The sequence below is a fragment of the Tamandua tetradactyla genome, chromosome 8, assembly GCF_023851605.1.
Source record: "Tamandua tetradactyla isolate mTamTet1 chromosome 8, mTamTet1.pri, whole genome shotgun sequence".
Lineage (NCBI taxonomy): Eukaryota > Metazoa > Chordata > Mammalia > Pilosa > Myrmecophagidae > Tamandua > Tamandua tetradactyla.
Window position 1 is genome coordinate 7,802,647 of NC_135334.1, and position 19,064 is coordinate 7,821,710.

The 19,064-nt window shown below is 43.5% G+C and overlaps 1 protein-coding gene across 5 annotated transcripts in view; it reads right to left on the bottom strand.

Moving 5' to 3' along the window:
* Positions 1 to 544: 544 nt before the first annotated feature.
* FLI1 (Fli-1 proto-oncogene, ETS transcription factor) overlaps positions 545 to 19,064 on the bottom strand; it is a 120,571-nt gene continuing 102,051 nt past the window's right edge. For all 5 annotated transcript variants that reach the window (XM_077112459.1, XM_077112458.1, XM_077112461.1 and 2 more), the window contains 4 exons: positions 6,672 to 6,737; positions 4,917 to 4,976; positions 3,010 to 3,057; positions 545 to 1,816 (listed from right to left, as the gene is read on the bottom strand). In XM_077112459.1, coding sequence (XP_076968574.1) covers positions 1,287 to 1,816; positions 3,010 to 3,057; positions 4,917 to 4,976; positions 6,672 to 6,737 — 704 coding nt within the window. In that variant the 3' untranslated portion in view covers positions 545 to 1,286. The remainder of the gene's footprint in view (positions 1,817 to 3,009; positions 3,058 to 4,916; positions 4,977 to 6,671; positions 6,738 to 19,064) is intronic.

A 19,064-nucleotide genomic window follows, 5' to 3' on the forward strand; every position in this document is an offset into this window, starting at 1 on the left:
CACAAAGGAAAGTTTGGTTGGTTTTTGCAAAGTTGTGATTATTGCAATACTGTTATTTACACACATTTCCAAAGCATTAAAGGTTTAAATGGATTGCATTACTTCCTTGTGCACGTCTGTTAAATAACTGCACCAGTGCTTCTCTTTCTAGTAAGTCGGAGACTCAAACGTCCTGTTTTCTTTTCAACATAGTCACATTATGCTTTTTTTTAAAAAAAACCAGCTATAAAAACGTACAAACAGCCCAAATGTACAGATTGACAAAAGATATACAAATTACATTTAAAAAAAATAACGACGACGGATTTGATAGCAAAATTGTATTTGTGACCGAGGTCAACTCGTTTATTCTTTTTAATTTTTATTTATTTTTAATACTGCAAGATATAGGAAAATAACTCTGCATAATTTATACAGTAAGTTGCCTTATGATTGGTTGACCCTGGACTGATGATCTGACAAACGCACAGCGTCTGCGAATCTGCTTGTGTTTAGAAATCCCTAAGACTTTTCAAAGTTCTGGGACCCATTGTCATTACTTAAAAAAAAAAAAAAAAAGTTATTTAATTCTCTGTCTTTCAGGAATGTCTGAACTTGCATTAAAATTTCTTAGTTCAAATCTTGACTATTTCTTGAGAGAACTGTCAGCCTAGTGCATTTTGCCCACTGAGAGAGAGTTTGCAATACCCTTGGCTTCTTAAATACACACCTTCTGTTCTTTCTTTTAAATTCCAGTTGGGTGAAAACACCACTGGCCCTACAGCCAGTTGTCCAGTTGCCATCCACTGAATTGGGTCCTTCTAAAATAAGATTATAAGCTTCCTGCCTCTATTTTCCCTAAGTCTCAACCAGAGCCTGACTGCTTAAGTCCACAATTCTTGACCATATAGAACCTCATGAGGTCCACGAGGAGACTCGTGTGTTGACCAGAAACTGCTTTGGTCATAAAAATATAAAGACATTTTACAGTTTCTTTCCCAGAGCCATGATAAAAGCATTCCAGTAATCTAAATGTTAAACTCATAAGATGATAGGACACTGAGAATCCAAACTGGAGAGTACTGGCCCACGGAATGTTCCATCTCTTTGCTCAAGGTAATGGAAGCAAAAGTTATCAACATTTTTTTTAATTGTTTTTAAAGAACAAACACAAAGGTTCTATCCAACAAGAAAGAACATCCAGTTTTGCTTTCTCTTCAAGGCCACATGTGTCCTTTACAGTCCAGAGTATCCCCCAGAAGAGTGAGGGATGGGCTTCAGCTAGCAGGCCACCAATGATTAAGCTTCTAGTAGTAGCTGCCTAGGTGTGAGGGCACGTGGGTGTTAGGGTGGCGGGGGACGTTGGGGTTAGGGTAGATTCCCCCCGTGGGGGAGGTCCAGTATTGTGAGGCTGCTCCAAAGAAGCTGGAGGAGGTGACAGGCATGGAGGACGGGTGGGGAGGGACAAAGTTCACCTTCTGCTGATGGGCGTGGTAGGAAGGCATGTAGGAGATATCGGAAGGGTACTTGTACATGGACGACTCGGTCGGATGGGGCTGCAGGGCCTGGGCGATGCCATGGAAGTCAAATTTGTAGGCATACCTTTTGCCGTGCACTTTGGTCATAATGTTTTTATCGTAGTAGTATCGGAGGGCCCGGCTCAGCTTGTCGTAATTCATGTTGGGTTTGCTTTTCCGCTCCCCCCAGCGCCGGGCCACCTCGTCGGGGTCCGTCATTTTGAACTCTCCGTTGGTTCCCTCCCAGGTGATACAGCTGGCGTTGGCGCTATCGGAGAGGAGCTCCAGGAGGAATTGCCACAGCTGGATCTGCCCGCTTCCTGCAGGCAGTGAGGCAAACAGGAGAAAACAGGCTAGCTCAGCTGGAGATGCCAGCGCCTCACCCCCCAAATGCGCCCTGCGTAAGAGGGCTTCCTGTGAGATTCATAATCGACTTGACAACTCGTCATCACTGTTGGGTTGTCTGCCACTTGCCACCGACAGGGACATAATAAGCATGGTCAGATCTTAAGAGAATTTGCCCCAGTTCATGGTGAAGTAGCACAGGGCTAATGAGGCACCGGTTTTGCCCAGAACTAGCTGTGGGGTCTTTGGCAAGTCAACCCTTACCCGTTTGACAAGTTTTTGAAACTCTTCTTCTAGGAAGGCCTGAACCACTATCTACTCTCCACTGGGTGATGGAGTCCCCCAGGGACTTTGCCACTGTGGGGTGGAGAAAGAGAAAGCACAGCCTTAGGTTGGGCCATACCTAGACAACTCTTTAAGAGAGTCTTCATACTTGATGCTCAGCTGTGAGCCCTAAAGAGAAGGACTAGGGCAGAGAAGAAAGTAACAGGAGGAGGAGCTGTGTTGCTTCTTTCCCCACTTGGCAGGGATGGTCAAGGACAAGAGAATGTGCCAGGGATACTGACAGCTCTTAATTCCCTGAGGTAGGAAGGCCCATTCTTGCAAAGGACCAGGAGCTTGCATTCTTACTGCTCTCATTTTAGAAGTGCTCAAAGGGAGTTTATTTTTAACAAGAAATCCTCAAAGTACATCGTCAAATTTACTTCATCTTCAACATTTCAGGGACATATGTCTTTAATAAGGCCAGATAACCCCGTCCACTTTCTAAAATCAAGAATAAAACACCTCGGGAGTATTCATTCACTAATTCTGTGATTTAGGGAGATAACTGAGAGCTCATTGGAATGGTTTCCTTTTCTACCACGTCTTTCCCCACTGAAAATTCTACCTATGCCATTTAATACTAATCTAAAACTCAGTGGCAGATGTGCAATGCTAACATGTTTGTTTTCCAGAAGCATTCTCTGCTAAAGGATTTTACTACTGAATAACCAGCCCTCAGCTCTCATTTGTACGACTATAGATGCAGATATTGAAAGAACATTTCATGAAAAGAAATACATGTTGCTTTCTAGTCAGGTGTCTGGTCTAGGACAGAGGTTTCGGTGACCTCACAGAGCTATGGAACTTTCTGGAAAGAAAACCTTGATGGCCAAGGTGAACTCACCAGGGTTGGCGAGGCGACTGCTGGTCGGGCCAAGGATCTGATATGGATCTGAGGAAAGGAAAAGGAAAATTTACTTCACTGTTTTCCAAAATATATAAAAACAACAGTATAAATAACAAAACCCTAAAGGTTTATGCTTTTATTCCAGCATCAGACGGAAGTCTGATTTCAGGAAACCTTCCTGCTTTCATTTGCAGACCTCAAAGATCTTGATCACAGTCAGACTTCATCCCAATAATTAGAGAAACAACATTGGAATTGTTATGGCACCACCTCTTCATATTTGGTGTCTAAAATTTGTAGGTAATGCAGTCATTACCCAAAACAAAAGAATGAAAACATTTGGAAACATATATTTAACCATGTATCCTGGTTAAAATTAAAGGATACAAAGAATAACTGCAAGGATAGCTTATTAAATGGCCTTTATAAATGCCCAGTAATGATCCAATTTTAATTGCTCTACTTCAGTAGTGACAACTTTACAAATTTCTATTTGTTTTTCTGATATAGCACAAAGGACACATGCTTAGAAGTATAAATTACTTGGGATCCAGCCCCAGTTATGTAAAAGTCTGAATAACTTGTTCAACAATCTCTGGACGTCAGTTTCTCATCTGTATTTTGAGTGGGTTGGGGCACTGGATTCCTAAAATCTCTTCCTGTGTTACACTGTGATTTTAAGCTTGGAAATATCAACTAACCAGAATTTGTGTTTAGCTATAAAATGACACTTCTTGAAAATCTACTCCCCTAAAATGTATGTGATTATTTAGCTGTTAAAAAATCTTTGCTGTATTGGTTAAAGCCAGGTTTGTCTCTTCTTATTCAGTTGAGGAAATCACAGTAGAGAAGTTAGTAGATCACAACTTTGCCATGTTAATTATTTTGTACAATTCTACTATGAGAATATTTTTTTAAAATTCATACCATTTGGCCACCCTTTTATATCCATACGGTGCAGTAACTAAAATATTTTTGACAAGTGGTGCCTGTGTTTACTGTTTACTGTTGCTGGAGATTCTTTGAACCAGAGTCTCCAAGTCTGACAACTGCTTCACACTCAACAAGTTCTTTCTTAACCTGGTCAATTTTTTCTAGCTCTGTCTTCAGCAGAGATGGAGGAAATGTTTGTCCATTCCAAAGCAAATGGTTTGTTTAGAACCTGCATCTCAACCGCCTCATGCTGAGAAAGCAGACAGGAGCTGGGGTTTTGGAGTAGTCACAACAGCTGTCTTCAGGTAAATGAGGGGCCTTCGCATGGAAAGGGAGGGAGACTTCTCCAGAGGGCAAAACCTGGAAGCCTTAGTGGAAGTTACTAGGAAGTGGACTTTGGCTTGGGCGGTGGAATTGAGCCTACCTAGGGAGCGAACTCCCTGTGCCTGTAAGTATTCAAGTAAGAGATGAGGAAACCAAAGAGCTGAGACGCTATAGAAGGATGTCGTAAACCTAGATGTGTACATTCCATTTCAATACCGAGAATCTCTAAGTCCATGACTTCAGAAAGTTCCTTTGCCTTAATTGTTAGCAGGATCCATGATAAAAAACAGTATTTTCGAAAGTGATACATAAAGGGCTCAGACTGGAACTTGCAAGTCTGGGCTTATAGCTCTAGCTCTTTCATAAATCAGCTGGGTTCCTCATGGCAAAATCACTTCACCTCTCTGGGCCTCAGTTTCTTTATCTTATAAAATGGGGCATTGGACCATTTCCTCTTTCAATTCTTTTCACCTCTGGTATTTAACAAGTCTCTACTTAATTCATAGCTCTATCATAGAGGGCCATAATAATTTGAAAGACAGCTAGTGGCAAGCGCAGTATACTGCTGTATACTCCATCATTCGGCCACGTGGAATCAATCGCTGCACAAGAAGTAAAGGAGAGGGCACACACTCTGGGACAGTTACCTGGCTGGGGCCGTTGCTCATTGTTCTTACTTATTGTCTGTGCTCCTCCAAGGGGAGGACCTGGAGCAGGAGGAAAAGAAATGCAATAAGCAGGCCATTTTCCCCAATGAGAGAGGAAAATCTTATCAAATGCTGTCCAGAAGGAGGGAAAGCTCCCTTTTTCATTCATTCATTCATTCACTCAATCCTTCTCTATGCACTCATTTATTAATTTCAACAACTATTTATCTAGAATTTACCATCTTCTGAAACAGTTCTAGATTCTAGAGATTCAGCAATGAATAAGCAGTTCATGGTAGAGCTTATATTTCTTATAATTAATGGGGGACACAGCAATGAACAATTTTTAAAAGCAAAATATATATAATGGCACATCTGATGGTACTGGAGATGGGGGTTAATTTTTAAATAAGAAATATATAAATAACCTCAATGAGAAGGTGATATTTGAGCAAACATGATATGCCTCCCACACACCCATGTTTTCTGAGTTGTCCGCTTTGATATCTCTGACCTACATCCTTTCCATTGCCATCATCTTTTCTCAATTTTGAATCTGCCTTGCTTCTCCCATGGCCCAGGGATTAGTCTAACTGCTAACCTTACTGCTCTTCTCTCTTCCCACCAACCCATCATATGCTATTCAACCAGTTTAACCTCCCAGAACCCTTTCACTGCCCTCCTGTTAGAAAACCTTCAGGGACTTCTCATTGACTACAAAGTTACACCTATCTTCAACACATCCTCGTGCCCCTTTTCTTACTGACCTTTCCAGACCTCTTTGCATTCACACATCCTAAACTCCAAGGGAGCAGAGTCCTCACTGACTCTCACACATGTCCAAGGGTTTAGGGCGACCTGATGTCTTTCCCCAGGGTGGGTCTGTCTTCCCCATCTCTACAGGTCCAAATCCTACCTCTCCTTCCAGAGCTAATGCAACTGGTCCTGGTCCACAAAGCCTTCCCTCTTAACACCCAAGATGAAAAGAGTTATTTGTGTGCATGATTCCTCTCTCCTGCTAATGAGGCTGTTCCATATCTAATTCAGCTTTCTGAACCCACAGTGTCAAGGGTTGTGTGCACAGTAAATGCATAATTCATGTTTCTGAAAGGGATCCTGATTATTGCTAGGGCATTGACTAGCAGTCCCAAGCTCTTTCTTGAGAGAATTATTTTCACCATCCATGCAAGGGCTTAATATTGTACTTGCTGGAGGCAGCAAGACTGACGCATTCTCATTCAACAGTCTGAGATGACGTTTTCCTTGCTAGCTTAAAGGGAGATATTGGTTCAGACTATCACATTTCATCACCTCACCACTCAGTGGACAAATTGGTGTCTCAGGCCCCTTCCATCTCCTTATCAGTCTTTCCTGAAATGGGGGTGAGGGTACTGGTTTGAAGAAACCTCTACAGTCTTGAGAGGAGTGAAGTCATAGAGGGTCAGTAGTAACCAAATCCAAATCCGGTAACCTTTCATTCCTACAGAATCTTGTCCTGAGAAACCTTCAGATTTCCGAGATTCTAAAACTGAGTGTGATGAAATAAAACTAAAAGGTCTAGATTAAAATCCCTGCCATCTTTCAAGTCCTGTGAGTCACTGACAACCTCTAAATTGGCAATTAATTTTTGATATCTCCTCAAAAATCAGGAAAGCAAATGCTCGCTCATAACCTCCCTTATCTCACGACCCTGTTCTATACCCTTGTACTTAGAAAAATGTTTTCCTTCCAAAGAGGGGTGTAACATTTACTTACTTTTGTTGAGGCCAGAATTTATGTTATTGCCCCATCCTCCTCTCCTGACCGAGTCATAAGAAGGATCTAATGAAAAAATGACAAAGAGGGGCACATTAGCATCTGGCTCATTAGAAAGGCACATGATGATGATCTCTTGGCCATAAGGAGCAATTAAATTTAATTCTGCAATAATTTCTTTAGCATCACTAAATTCCAGAAAGGTATGCTTCCCCTGGGAGTGGCAGTGGAGAGAATGGAAGGAACGGGAGAACTCTCATTCCCCCTTTTCCTTTCTGGTGGTGTAAGTCCCGTTGAGACAGTGAGCAGGAATGGCAGAACTCAAGGATACAGAATTATGACTTTCAAAGTCTTTCCATGAACAACAAAGGAACCATAAAATCCATCTGAACAATTGGAGCCCAAACCTCATCAAACAATGGTCTGACAGGATGAAACAGAAACCATTCCCAACCACCCCACTCTGAGCCTCCCAAACAAATTAGAATAAAGAATAGGAAGATGGAAGGGCTCATCTGATTGACAATTGTTTTGGGCTATGAAGAGCCAAGAGACAAGAACAATTTTCTTGTGGAAAACTCCACGTGAGATGTACATTCCTCATGGCTCTGGAAAAGCCAGTTCAGTTTTTAAATTACAGTCTTTAGCAATTGGCATGAAAAGCAAAACAGAATGTGATGGGGGTGGGGATGGGAAGGAAGGGCTGGGAAGGGGGAGAAAAGAGACAAAGCTCAACTCATTTCATTTGTCTGTTTCTATTTTTATTGGACGTCTTTCCCCATCAAAACCACAATTCCTCCTGCAAATAGATTCTTCTTCTTGCTTAAAAACAAAACAAAAAATAAACAAATAAAAAAGCAACTCGTTGGCCAGCTTGGAATGAAAGCTCTGATGAGCATTTTTCTGGGATGTCTTGCATAGGTTTGGGGCATTTGCAATGCTCGTACAAGAAGAAGAAAAGGGAGGTTCTTCAAAAGTTTTCCTTTCTGGGTAGGGTTGATGGTTAGGCCTCCAACCATTTCTTTGGGACTGACTTCTGCCACATAGCATGTGCTTGGCCACGTTGGGTATGAAGTAATATGAAACAAATTCCCTGTCCTTGTATTCAACTGCAAATAGGTTGAGAAGAAATGCAGGTCATGAGTTACAGGAATGGGAGAGATAAAGGGGCTACTGGAGGTTAAGGAAGGAGAGTGGAGTGTCATTGGGGTGAGAAAGATGCTCAAGGGGGACATGTGACTTGAGAGAGATCTCTTTGGAGAGGAGAGTGTACATGTAGGCAAGGGACAATGTGAGAAGGTAAATATAGTGTCTAGGGAGGGAACAATAGTAATACTGCATGATTGAAGTAGGAGCTGTGATGGTTAGGTTCAGGTGTCAGCTTGGCCAGGTGACAGCGCCCAGTTGACTGGTCAGGCAAACACTGGCCTAACCATTACTGCAAGGATATCTTGTGGTTGGTTATTATACCAGAAGACTGGTTTATTAAATCATCAATCAGTTGGTTGCATCTGTGACAAATTACATCTATGATCAACTAGGGGTGTGTCTCCTGCAATGAGAGAATCCAAACAGCTGGATTTAATCCAACCAATTGAAGACTTTTAAGAGAGAAGAATGTTTGTTTTTGATTCAGCCAGCCAGCCTCTCCTGTGGAGTTCGTGGAGGACCTTCATCAGAGTTGCCAGCCTCACAGCCTGCTCTATGTGTTTTGGACTCTTGGATCCCCATGGTTCCAAGAGACACTTTTGTAAATCTCATATTTACAGATCTCTATTGTTGGTTCTGTTTCTCTACAGAACCCTGACAAATACAGGGGTTGTGGAGGGGGTAGGAGGAGAGAGGGTGAGAAGGGAAGGCAGAGCCATATTCCAGGCTCCAGGCAGCCTTGATGACAGCTAAGCAAACTTGGTGGCCTTGGGAAGCCAAGAGAGGTTGGGAAGCTCATAGGGTGCGTCAAAAGCAGGGCGTAGTCAAGAATGAGGCTGGTTGTGGTGGGTGGAATAGGACAGAGACTGGAGCCTGAGGGAAGAAGACAATGCTAAGTAAGACCAGAATGGAAAGTGGAAATAGAAAGGGACAAATTCAAGCAAAAAGAAAAAATTAATAAATTCATCAAGTTCCAGGAATTGGTGGGTGTATGCTGTGAAGTTCTGACTTGGCTTCTGACTTACTACCGTAACACCTCACTGCCTTAAACTTCTCTAGCCAAGTTTTCTACTCAATTGGTTGTCTACTGAAGGCTTCAATGCTATCTGCAAGCTATATTATGACCATTAAGAAGAACCATTTTCTAGAACAAATTATGGCAATGGCTATGATTCCCATAGACTTCATATTGACTTTTCTTCCTGTAGTTTATTCAGGCCTCTGGGACAGAGCAGGAGTGCAAAAGATAGAGTGAATGAATGAATTCCCTTGAACCAACAGAGTGTGGTTATTCACAGTATTTTTCTGTCTCCCCAGCCATGGTTTGAAGTTGGTGTTTCACCAGAGAAGAGTTTGGCAGCCCTGATCGTTGCTGCCACGTCTTGGGGCCTGAGAAAGGAGGCACAGCCTTATGAGGTAATTGTCCTACAGGCCAAAGCCTAGCTGAGAGGATTTCAGAGGCATCAACCAACCCTACAGTTCTAGGGCAGGTTAAAAAGGAAGTGACAGAAACAGAGAGGCCACCCAGCAATCTGCCTGAACTGTGCGCTCACTGTGAATTTAATAGAGCAATAAACAGCCACGAGTCATGGTATAAGTTAGAGTCTTTAGCCAACTGGTAACAGAACAGAGTGTGGAGTTGGAGCGACAAAGACCATGTGTGTCTCTCTCATTTGCTTTTTCATTCACATCTATTTGCCTGGAAAATCTGAGGCCCTGCTGCCTGAATCCACCAAGGGTAGCCTTGGGCCGTTTACTATGGAGTTTAATAAATGCGAATCCAGGGGCTCTAAGCTTCTCTAGTTAGTGCATCTACTAAATGCAAGATTTAAGTTAATACCAGTGTTTGTGGAGCAGTTCCTAGAGACAATCATGGAGATGCAGGAAGCCAAAGCCAAGAGCTGGGATCTGGCACTCTGCCTTCAAGGAGAAACAGAGCAGCATTGCAGGTTAAATGGGACATTCAAGGACCACACCCGTGGCCATGCCTAGTGCAGAGTGTTAGCAATTAATATTCTTCTTTCATCATTATTACAGACCTAAAAGATATTCAGGCACAGAAGCATGTCCACTAGCGTACCAAATACACATGAACTTCTCCCTTCCCTTCATCTCCCTTACTCTGCTCTGCGTTGCGTTTTTCCACTTGGCACCTTCTCATTTACCCAAGAATTCATGCTTATTGTTTATTTATTGCACAGTAAATCGGTTGTTCACAAGGGTGGGAATCTTTGTTTCGTTCTCTGATGTAGCTAAGAACCTAAAAGAGGGGCCAGCATACAGCAGGTGTTCAATACATACTCGTTGATTGAATGAATTGGGCCAACATTTTTGCCCTCTTGCTAAAAATGCACAGTCCCTTTCGCTGTTGACTATATCACTGGCTGAAAAGAATTCAATGCCCCCTACCCTGACTGCCCCCCACTAACCTAAATCTCTCAGTGATTTAAGTCTGGGATGATGAGGAATGTAGACTGACCCTTGCACCTCCCTGAGTGTAATGGACAAAACCCCACCTATTTAATAAGCATAGGCTAAAACCTTGTTCCTACAAGAAGGCAGAGGATAAGAGATCATGTGCTGAAGCTGCTTGCATTTTATTTTGCACATTTCTGACAAAATCATTGTTGAAATGAGGGTTCACTTTTCCCCCAACTAAAAGCAAGGCAAGTGTGAAAACTTAGCAGTGCGATTGGTTCTTGTGCCAGATGCACAGACAGGAACGTGTCTAAAACAAAAATGGAAAACCCTAGACTAGGGAGTGACTGCATGACTCACATTTCTGCACAGGTGATATCCTTCCCTTCGCTGATACCCAGCTGGTCCAGAGCCCCTTGGCACCATGGGTGCTGGGGTGTGTATGCAGAGGACCTGTTGGTGTGCCTGGGTGTAAATTTGGGGTGTGGTGTCTGCTTTTCGAGAACTAACTGTGAAAAGACAAGCTTGTGGTTACAGCCAGGGGCACGGCATGCAAAAAACGTGGCCATCGGGGATCCACAGATGGGAGTTGGTGGCCTCAGAACTTCTCCATGATGGCAAGCAGCTCTATCAGCAGAAAATCACCCCCACATCCTGACAAACTCACTTTTTATTTTAACGAAGGCTGATGCCCCTTGGCTTCACAGAGTATCAAGATGACAAATCTTAGGATGAGTCTTCCTCAGAGTAGCCACCAAGAGGACTTCATTGGGAGCTTGTAGTCTCAGGCAGTCCTGAAGTCCACTTTTGCCAAAGTAAAGAGGCCTGAGTCTCGTTCTAGAGGATCTAGGCATTGCCAGTCACTGTGGACAACTCAGCCTCACGCACATGATGGAACAGAATCTCCATTATGTGATGTCTGGTGGAGCTGAATTTGACACTAAATGGCCTCTTGGATTCCAAGAAAGGCTCCTGGGGTAAAGAAATATGAGCATGGAGATTTTTTTTTTTCTGAAAACTCCTTGTTGGAAAGGGAAAGCTTTTTCTGGACCCAGCCTTCTCATAGCCATCCCAGTGTTAACTCAGTTTCTTAGTCAAGCATTTAAGCTGGTCCTAGAAATCTGGCCAAATGTCTCAGGAAAGACATTTCTTTCTGCTCTGATGCCTCTAGTCAGCTGGCTGAATGCCCACAGGTATTGGCCAACATGTGGCACTCTACTTTGTCGTGGCCTCGCCCAGTGGCCAAAGGTGCAGTGACAGCAGTGCACAAAAGCCTCTCTCTTCATCCGGCACGACCGAAGAACGTGCTCTCCATTGCTTTGTGGAAAAAGATGAATTTTTCCTGAAACTTCGTATCAAATTTCTGGTGGCTGCTGAGAAGGCTGGCAAGGCCCAGTCCTGTTTGTCCTTGGAAAGCCCGGCTCCTGAATGCAGACCTTTCATCTGAGGGATGGGAAGGGCCATTCACGCTCAGTATGGAGGCCCCACAGCCACATGCAGACCTCCTTTCTTGATAGGATGGGGATGCCAAGGGAGAATGCTCAATCGAAATCTCTGAACTCCCCAAGAAGGAAGCAGGATCCAACAGGTCAGAGCCGTGCAGGGGAGCAGCAGTGTTTGTTGATGGGCAATGAGGTTCTAACACATACTGGTAGATGACTGGACTGGATACTTCCCTGACACCCCTCTCTCTCTGAGTCTTAGTGAGGAGCAGGCTCTACTGATCGCCAAACCCTCCTCACGCTGCTTTGCTTGGGGTTCTCCTTGGTGCTGCCTTGGATGCTGGTCCCCGCCAGTCAAAGCTTGCTATGCTTCCAGAACCTTTGCAGCCAACAACTCAGACCAGCTTCTTGTCCACCACCATCTCTTCCTGGCCCTGCTGGTGACCAGACAGACACCAGAGCTTACTCCCTTTGTCTGACCAACAGTCTCAGCTTTCCCCAGGCCTGGCCGACTGGTCTGGTATCAGCCTCAAAGACAGTGCAAAGGCAATTAGCTCCCAAGCAATTAAAGTTATGAAGGGCTCAGGATGCCATGGGGAAGGCATCCTTTCTCTGTGGTGGGCCTTGTAGTTCCTTGTAGGCTAAGATATGGCGTTTAGAATCAGACGCGGATTCAAATCCCAGCTCCGCCACTTACTCTGCTGACTTGAGCCTGATCAAGTACTTTGTCTTTTTTGAACTGTGTCTCTAAAAAGACTTAGCAAGAGGTGCTTCAAGGGTTGCCGTGAGGATTAAATAAGCACTTGATAAATAGTCATTTAAAATATATACCCTATGTATGTAGATCATTCAATTATGCTTGCACCTCTAAAATATTGATCTTGGAAAATGAGGTTAAAAAGCTCATGAACAAAGGCTCTGAAAATGAAAGAAGCTTCAGTAGGGCAACTTGGAGGCTGCGAAGGAGAAAGGACATCCTATTTTTCTTTGCCTCTAGAGCAACGATTCCCAAATGTGAATAAAGCATGGATCTCTTTTAAAAGAAGAAGTTAATTCTCCTGACCCCAGCTTGAGAAATGCTGTCATAGCAGAGAGCAAGGGTTGGCGTAATGGACTGTCTGCTGGTGAGTTATTGTCCAGCATCAGTTAATAGGGTCTCCTCCTGCCTCCCCTAGAATGAGCATGTTCTGGAGTCTCTGCAGATAGGCCTCCCTGCAGCTCAGACCTGGGTCATCCCCTCCTTTCAACCCATTCTCTAGGGACAGCTCAGCCTTGCTTTGATGGCATCCTATGTCCCAAAGAGCAAACCAGGAGCTTGGCTTCCACCGAGATCACAGTAGGAGGGAAATATCCGGGGAAGGCTTTCCCCTAACTTGGAACTCACACACACACAAAAACCATCCTGGATCAGATTTCCTTAGCTCCAGGATTTTGTCCTGGAATCCAAACAGCCCCTGAGCCACAGATTGGCCCTGCTGTGTGGAGCATAATGGAAGTACTGTTGGGGATATTACATGTGCAAAGGGGAAATGGACAGAGGAGAAAATGCTTGAAAAAAATGGATGATTCTTACACAGGAGAATTTGGAAAGGCAAGTGGCATGCTTGCTGGGCAGAACCTTGCTGTGGCCATGCAAGGCCTCTGCCGTGCTGGAACCTTCTTTCATTTGCTTTCTCCCATGGGCTCTGTGCTTGGGTCTAAATGACCTCCTATTTTGATAAGGCCACAAGGTGGGGTCTGGGGGGTCAGCATTATGTAGAAAAACTGACTGACTAGATTAATAGATGTTTGCCCAAATTCCCCTCCACGTTGGGCCGTGTAGACACAACTATATTGCGTATGTTTTCAGTCCAGTCTGCTGCAGGTTTGAGAGGATTCAGGTAGGAACAAGAAAGCTTAAGGTAATAGGGCTGGAAGATAAATGAAGGGGAGTGTATGTGTGAGATTCTCTTCTCTGCTGAGAGCCCTGAACCAACCCTCTCACCCTGAAACTTCCACAGACCTCACCTTCTTAGGGGGATATGATCTTTTGTCTGCTTGACAATTCAGCTTTTGCATCCTTTCCTTCCAAAGTGCTGGGGGTTAAGGCTCTCTGATGAAGGGCCCAAGTTTATTGCCTTATCCTTGTTCAGGCTTCTAATATAATTATTCATATCCGTATCTCCCTGCTTGGTGGTAATCACTTGGAAGAGATCTTTTCTCATTTATTCATTCCATGAAATTTTATTGAGTGTCTACTATTGCAGCAGACACCATTCTACGTACTGAGAATACAACACTAACTAGACAGAAATCCTCGCTCTATGGAGCGTAGATTCAGAATGTACAGCATTGTATACTGGAAGGTGATCAGTATTGTTGAGAAAAATAAAACAGGGGATGGGAGTAGGCAGTGCTGGGATGAGGAGGCCCCATTGAAAATATATCATTTGAGCAAAGATTTGCCCCGTCCAATCCAACTTTGTATGTTGGGTTAAGAAAATAGAGCTCTACACAGCTCCATAATTTTATGAAGAGTGACTGGATTACCCAACATCGACCTCAAAGTCCTTCTGAAAGGAAAATCCTTTTTATTATTCTCTATCTAGTGAGAATTACTTCCTGGTGGAGAACAGCCACGTTTGCAAAAATATTGGATAACATGTCTCTGATGTTTGGGTGAGGGATGGTGAAAGAAAAAATGAGCCCAGTCTATTAAAGATTTTACCAACTTTTGCACATTTAGAATCAGGGTAATTGGATCAATCTGTGCTTATTCAATTCACACTGACTTATGATTGCCATTCAAATCAAGAAATGGAAAATCCCAACACTTCCTAGTATTTGCATTTTGACCTATGTCTGAAGTGGGTAGCAAGAAAGGGCAATTCTCTGGGGGTGGTGTGGGAAAAGTGGATAGGTGAGCTCATCACCCTTGTGGGTGAGCATTAAATGCTTTGGTCCCCAGCCTGCATCCACACATCAGACAGAATCATGGTAGTTAGCGAAGAATAACATCAATGCGGGTAGGTGGGATGTGGTCTCACTTATGTTACAGAATCAGAGGACTCCTTTAGAGCCTATGAGGGACCTCAGACATTATCTAAACCAGACATGCAAATTAGCACAGGCCTGGAGGTCCAAAGCCTGAGAGAAAGCATATGTGGCCATGTAAGAATTTTAATAGAAATTGAAAATATGACTCATAGTATAAAAGCTGCCTTTCTTTAAACTCTTCTAGGATATTGAGCAGGACTGATAATTATTGTGCAGGCAGGCCAAAGGCTTTTTGAACATTTTTTCAAAATTATACTAAGAATGATTTTCACCTCTTCGGAAAAGTGCTACCGAAATCTTTTTAGGCATGAGGGTGTTGTGCTATCACTAAGGGCTTTTAATGATTTTAATGAGAAGGAATTCCATAATCTCTTTTGTAGTAGATCCCAAACAAGGAAGTAGCTCACTGTGATGGAAAGAACTCTGGATTAGGGGTGAGTTTTCCTCCCATCTCTGCCATTTACCAAGTGTGTGAATTTAGGCAAGTGACTTACCCTGTCTGAATTTCAGTTAATCTATCTGTAAAAGGGACATACCTGAGGGGTGGGGTGGGTGGAGCATTATTTCTAAATGTAAGAGTTTGGCAAAGCAAATGGTGTATTTAATCCTCAAAGGATTCTTTTGAGAATAACAAAGATAATGCATGGGAAAATGCTTTATAACTCTAAAATGTCCTACAGAATTGTAACTGCAATTCTGGCTCCAGAACTGAATTCATGGGAGATAAGAAATTAATCTTTCATGTGCCAACCAATGCTAATTTCTTCTGGTTCTTTCTTTGGGGGAGAAAAAGGGCTCAGTCAATATTTCATGAAATTAATGAAGCCTAGATTTTTTTCTTCCCAATCTATCAACTGCCAATGGTATTCATGAATATGTTCAGAGCTCAGGAAAAAAAAAGGTTACAAAGCAAAACTCACAATTAAAGACTACAAGATAATCAGTAACTAGGTCCATAAATAGCTTGTGAACATGGTGGGGTTGAGAGAAGAGACTGTAGTGTTTAGGAGGAAAAAAAATGTCTTGGGGACAGTGGGATTTGAATTTGGGCTTTGAAAGATGTGTTGTTGGATTCTGAAGGACAAAGCAGTAGCTCCACTTCTAAGTTGATCACTTTCTCCTTAAATCAGGCCAGACACAAGAATTCAAACTTCGTCAGAGAGTCAAGTTAAACTTTTTTGTTCTCCTCAAAGTGGGAGTTTAGAGATTCTTGAGATTAGGGAGAAAAAGCTCTCAGGTACTGAGTGAGAGTTTCTAACCTTTCTTTGCATTTCTTCCTCAAATATTTAATCTTGTCGCCCAAGGATACTTCCTGAGGAGTGAGCTCTTTAGTTTCTTAGATAGTTTCTTAGATGGGGGCTTCTCTGAAGAGAGGAAGCTATTACATCTACAAAAAGAATTTAGGAAAGTCTGAATATTAAATTAACAAACCTTGCTATTGCTATGATTTTTTCACTAGAACATCTCATTGCATCCCCACATGGCAAGAGAAGCTTCAATTGTAGATAAATAAATGATAAATACATGGATAGATAGATATACAATGATGATTAGTTACATAGAGATAGACAGGTAGACAGATAGATATAGAGATATAATCTATAATCTTTTATAAGCATGAGACTGAAGGAACCTATTTTAAATGACACTTTCTAGTAATCATTGCCCTTCAAACAATCTCCTTGCTGTGGACCTACTGGGTCATTTGAAGCACTTGTGGAATTGCTCTTTTTTGTCTTTTTTTTTTTGAAGTATTTTGGGACCCCAGTTCTCAGAACAGCCAACTGAGACCACTTCTAGTGTCTACGACAAACCAGCTGAGATCATGTGCTGAGGGCAATGGAATGACGTCAACCAGGGCGATTTTGTTCGGTCTTGGCTTTGCTGTTTGGAATAGAATGAGATGTCAGAGTCACGGTGAAACTGGGTGGAGATAGTGGGCCTAAAATAGCAATCATCCAGAGGCTGGCGACGAACTAGAAATGTGAAAGCCAACGGCCCACCCCATGTAATGAGTTGAAATATCCCTGAAAGCTTAGCCTCCTCGTTCTGGGCCACCTCACTGAGCACTCACAGTCTCCTTATGGGGAGGAGTTGTCTGACCCATGATGGGTGCCCTGGAGGCCAAGGCACCCCCAAATACCTTTCCCACAGCCTCTCACCTTTTCCCATCCCCCCATGGCGGTTTACTTTGAATGTATTTAAATGCAAACAGCTCCAGCGGGGCTCATGACTTCATAATCAAACCTCATCAACCTTGCAGAACAAACTGATGTCCACTGGGCTCTTTATTTCCCAAAGGGAGCATCTAAGAGCAGCCTTGGTGGCCATAAAGGAGGGCTGAAGGGCCAAAGTGGGAATGTCTGAGCAGCCAAGGAACAGAGCTAGAGGTCTGGGTGGTTTCTGACACTGGGACGAGACAAGGCAAACCCTGGGGTGGTAGAAAGGATGCTGATGGGAGAGCAGAGAAGACCCCTTTCTTATCCACTAAGTATTGGCATAAGGCACGGGCTCTCATTGGCAGCCCTTATCTGGAGGGGGTGTATTTCAGAAGCAATGGCAGGAGCTTATTCCAAGAACACGAATGCTCAGCTGCGGTGTAGATTTAGAAGGGGAGTGTGTAGTGCCCTGGCAGGTGCAACCTGCCAAAGATCCTTACAGTGCTTCCCAGGTGATTCTGAAGTGCCTTTCTGTCTCCCACTTGAGGACCACAGTCTAGGTGGCTTATAGGGGCAAGGGACTATTTACTTGTTATAATTTAAGGGGCATCTCACAACTAGATATCTATTCATTGGACTAATAGCTGCCCCCCTCATTTAATTTTTTAATGAAGTTTATTGTAATCCTTATTGATAGAGTTATTCATTGCTAACAACTCCTTTTTTAAATCTTTCAATTTTTTCCTTTTATCTCTATAATATAATACTAAAAACAAGGGAATACACATAATATTATATAAATTATATAGGACAATAATGAAAAGAACACCCGGGAAACTACTAAAGATGAATATTGAAATACAAATTGCTGCTGATCTTTCAGACCATAGCAGAAACCAACGAATCTAGTCAAATCATCTTCACGGCCACATGGGGTTAGCTACCTGGAAGAAATGGGCATGTGATGGAGTAGCGGAGAGAGCAGGAGTATGTGCCACTGCCTTGGTGGGAGGGGGCGGAAGTCTCAGTGGCTTCACACCTGCCTTGTGATTTGGGGTAAATTACTTAGCCTGTCTGTGCCCTGGTTTTCTCCTATGCAAAACGGGAGTGATGCTGGTATTGAATTAGTAAAGCTGTGACGCGTTAAGTGTGAAGTGACCAGAAAAGTGCTCAGCACATAGTAACCGCTCAACCCATGTTGAAAAAAGGTAAGAAAATGAAGGGGGGGGGGGCGGGAAATAGCAGAAGATCAGTTTTCCCTGCAGCATTACTTCTCCTCGGGTTGCTTCTGTTCTCAGCCGCCCCCTGCCAGGGCACGTAGCAAGAGGATGCAGATTGGAAGAGCCTTGAAGAGGAGCTTACAGTGATGAAAATAACCTGTGGCCATTGGGCCAGGGGGGTGGCATGGAACTATCTGTCACCCTGTGATTGGAAGCTGCTCTCTGAGAGCTGCTCCCTCATTTCTTATGGATGGGGTGGATGACAGGTCGCAGGGAACCACTTTGGGGTCAAGCGAAGTGGAAGATTCTGGCAGTGCCATGCCAGCACGCATGGTGGAGGTTGCCAAAATATGAGCTCACATTTAGCAATATCACGAAGAACTAGTTTTAAATTAAAGCTTGGGAAGTGAAGGCACTTTGCCTGTCATTTTCCTCCATCCATCCAATGACCTTGATGAAGACACCATTCCTAACTCCAAAGCGCAGCAAGGTTTGCAAGATAAAAGACAATGATGATAGACTCTGTTCAACGCTGACTTGGTAAGCAGCAGGGAAGGCGTGGACAGAAGCGTTACTGATGAGGCCAAAGGCGAGTTTGGTTTCCTGGAGTGTGGACTGGGGTGACAGTGAGGTACGTGCCAGGCAAAAGGAGAGGGAAGCATTAAAACTGTGCTCGAAAACACACTGGACAGGAATCGGTTCACATTAGGGGACTACGAAGGATGCATATTGGGCAAAACTGTCACAGTAAACTGAACTCAGAGGTTATATAGATAGTTTCGGGATTTAGGCCCCTGGCAATCCTGCAACATGAAGGATCTTCAAAATAGCAACATATGATCCCTCAGAGCCTCTTACAATCCAGTGACAGAGTACAGTGGGTCTGAGTGATTGGCTGCGACTGGCTGTGTCCTCCAGCAGGGTCCACCCTGACTCCCAGGGGGTCGCCTCTTACCCTGTTGCCGATGC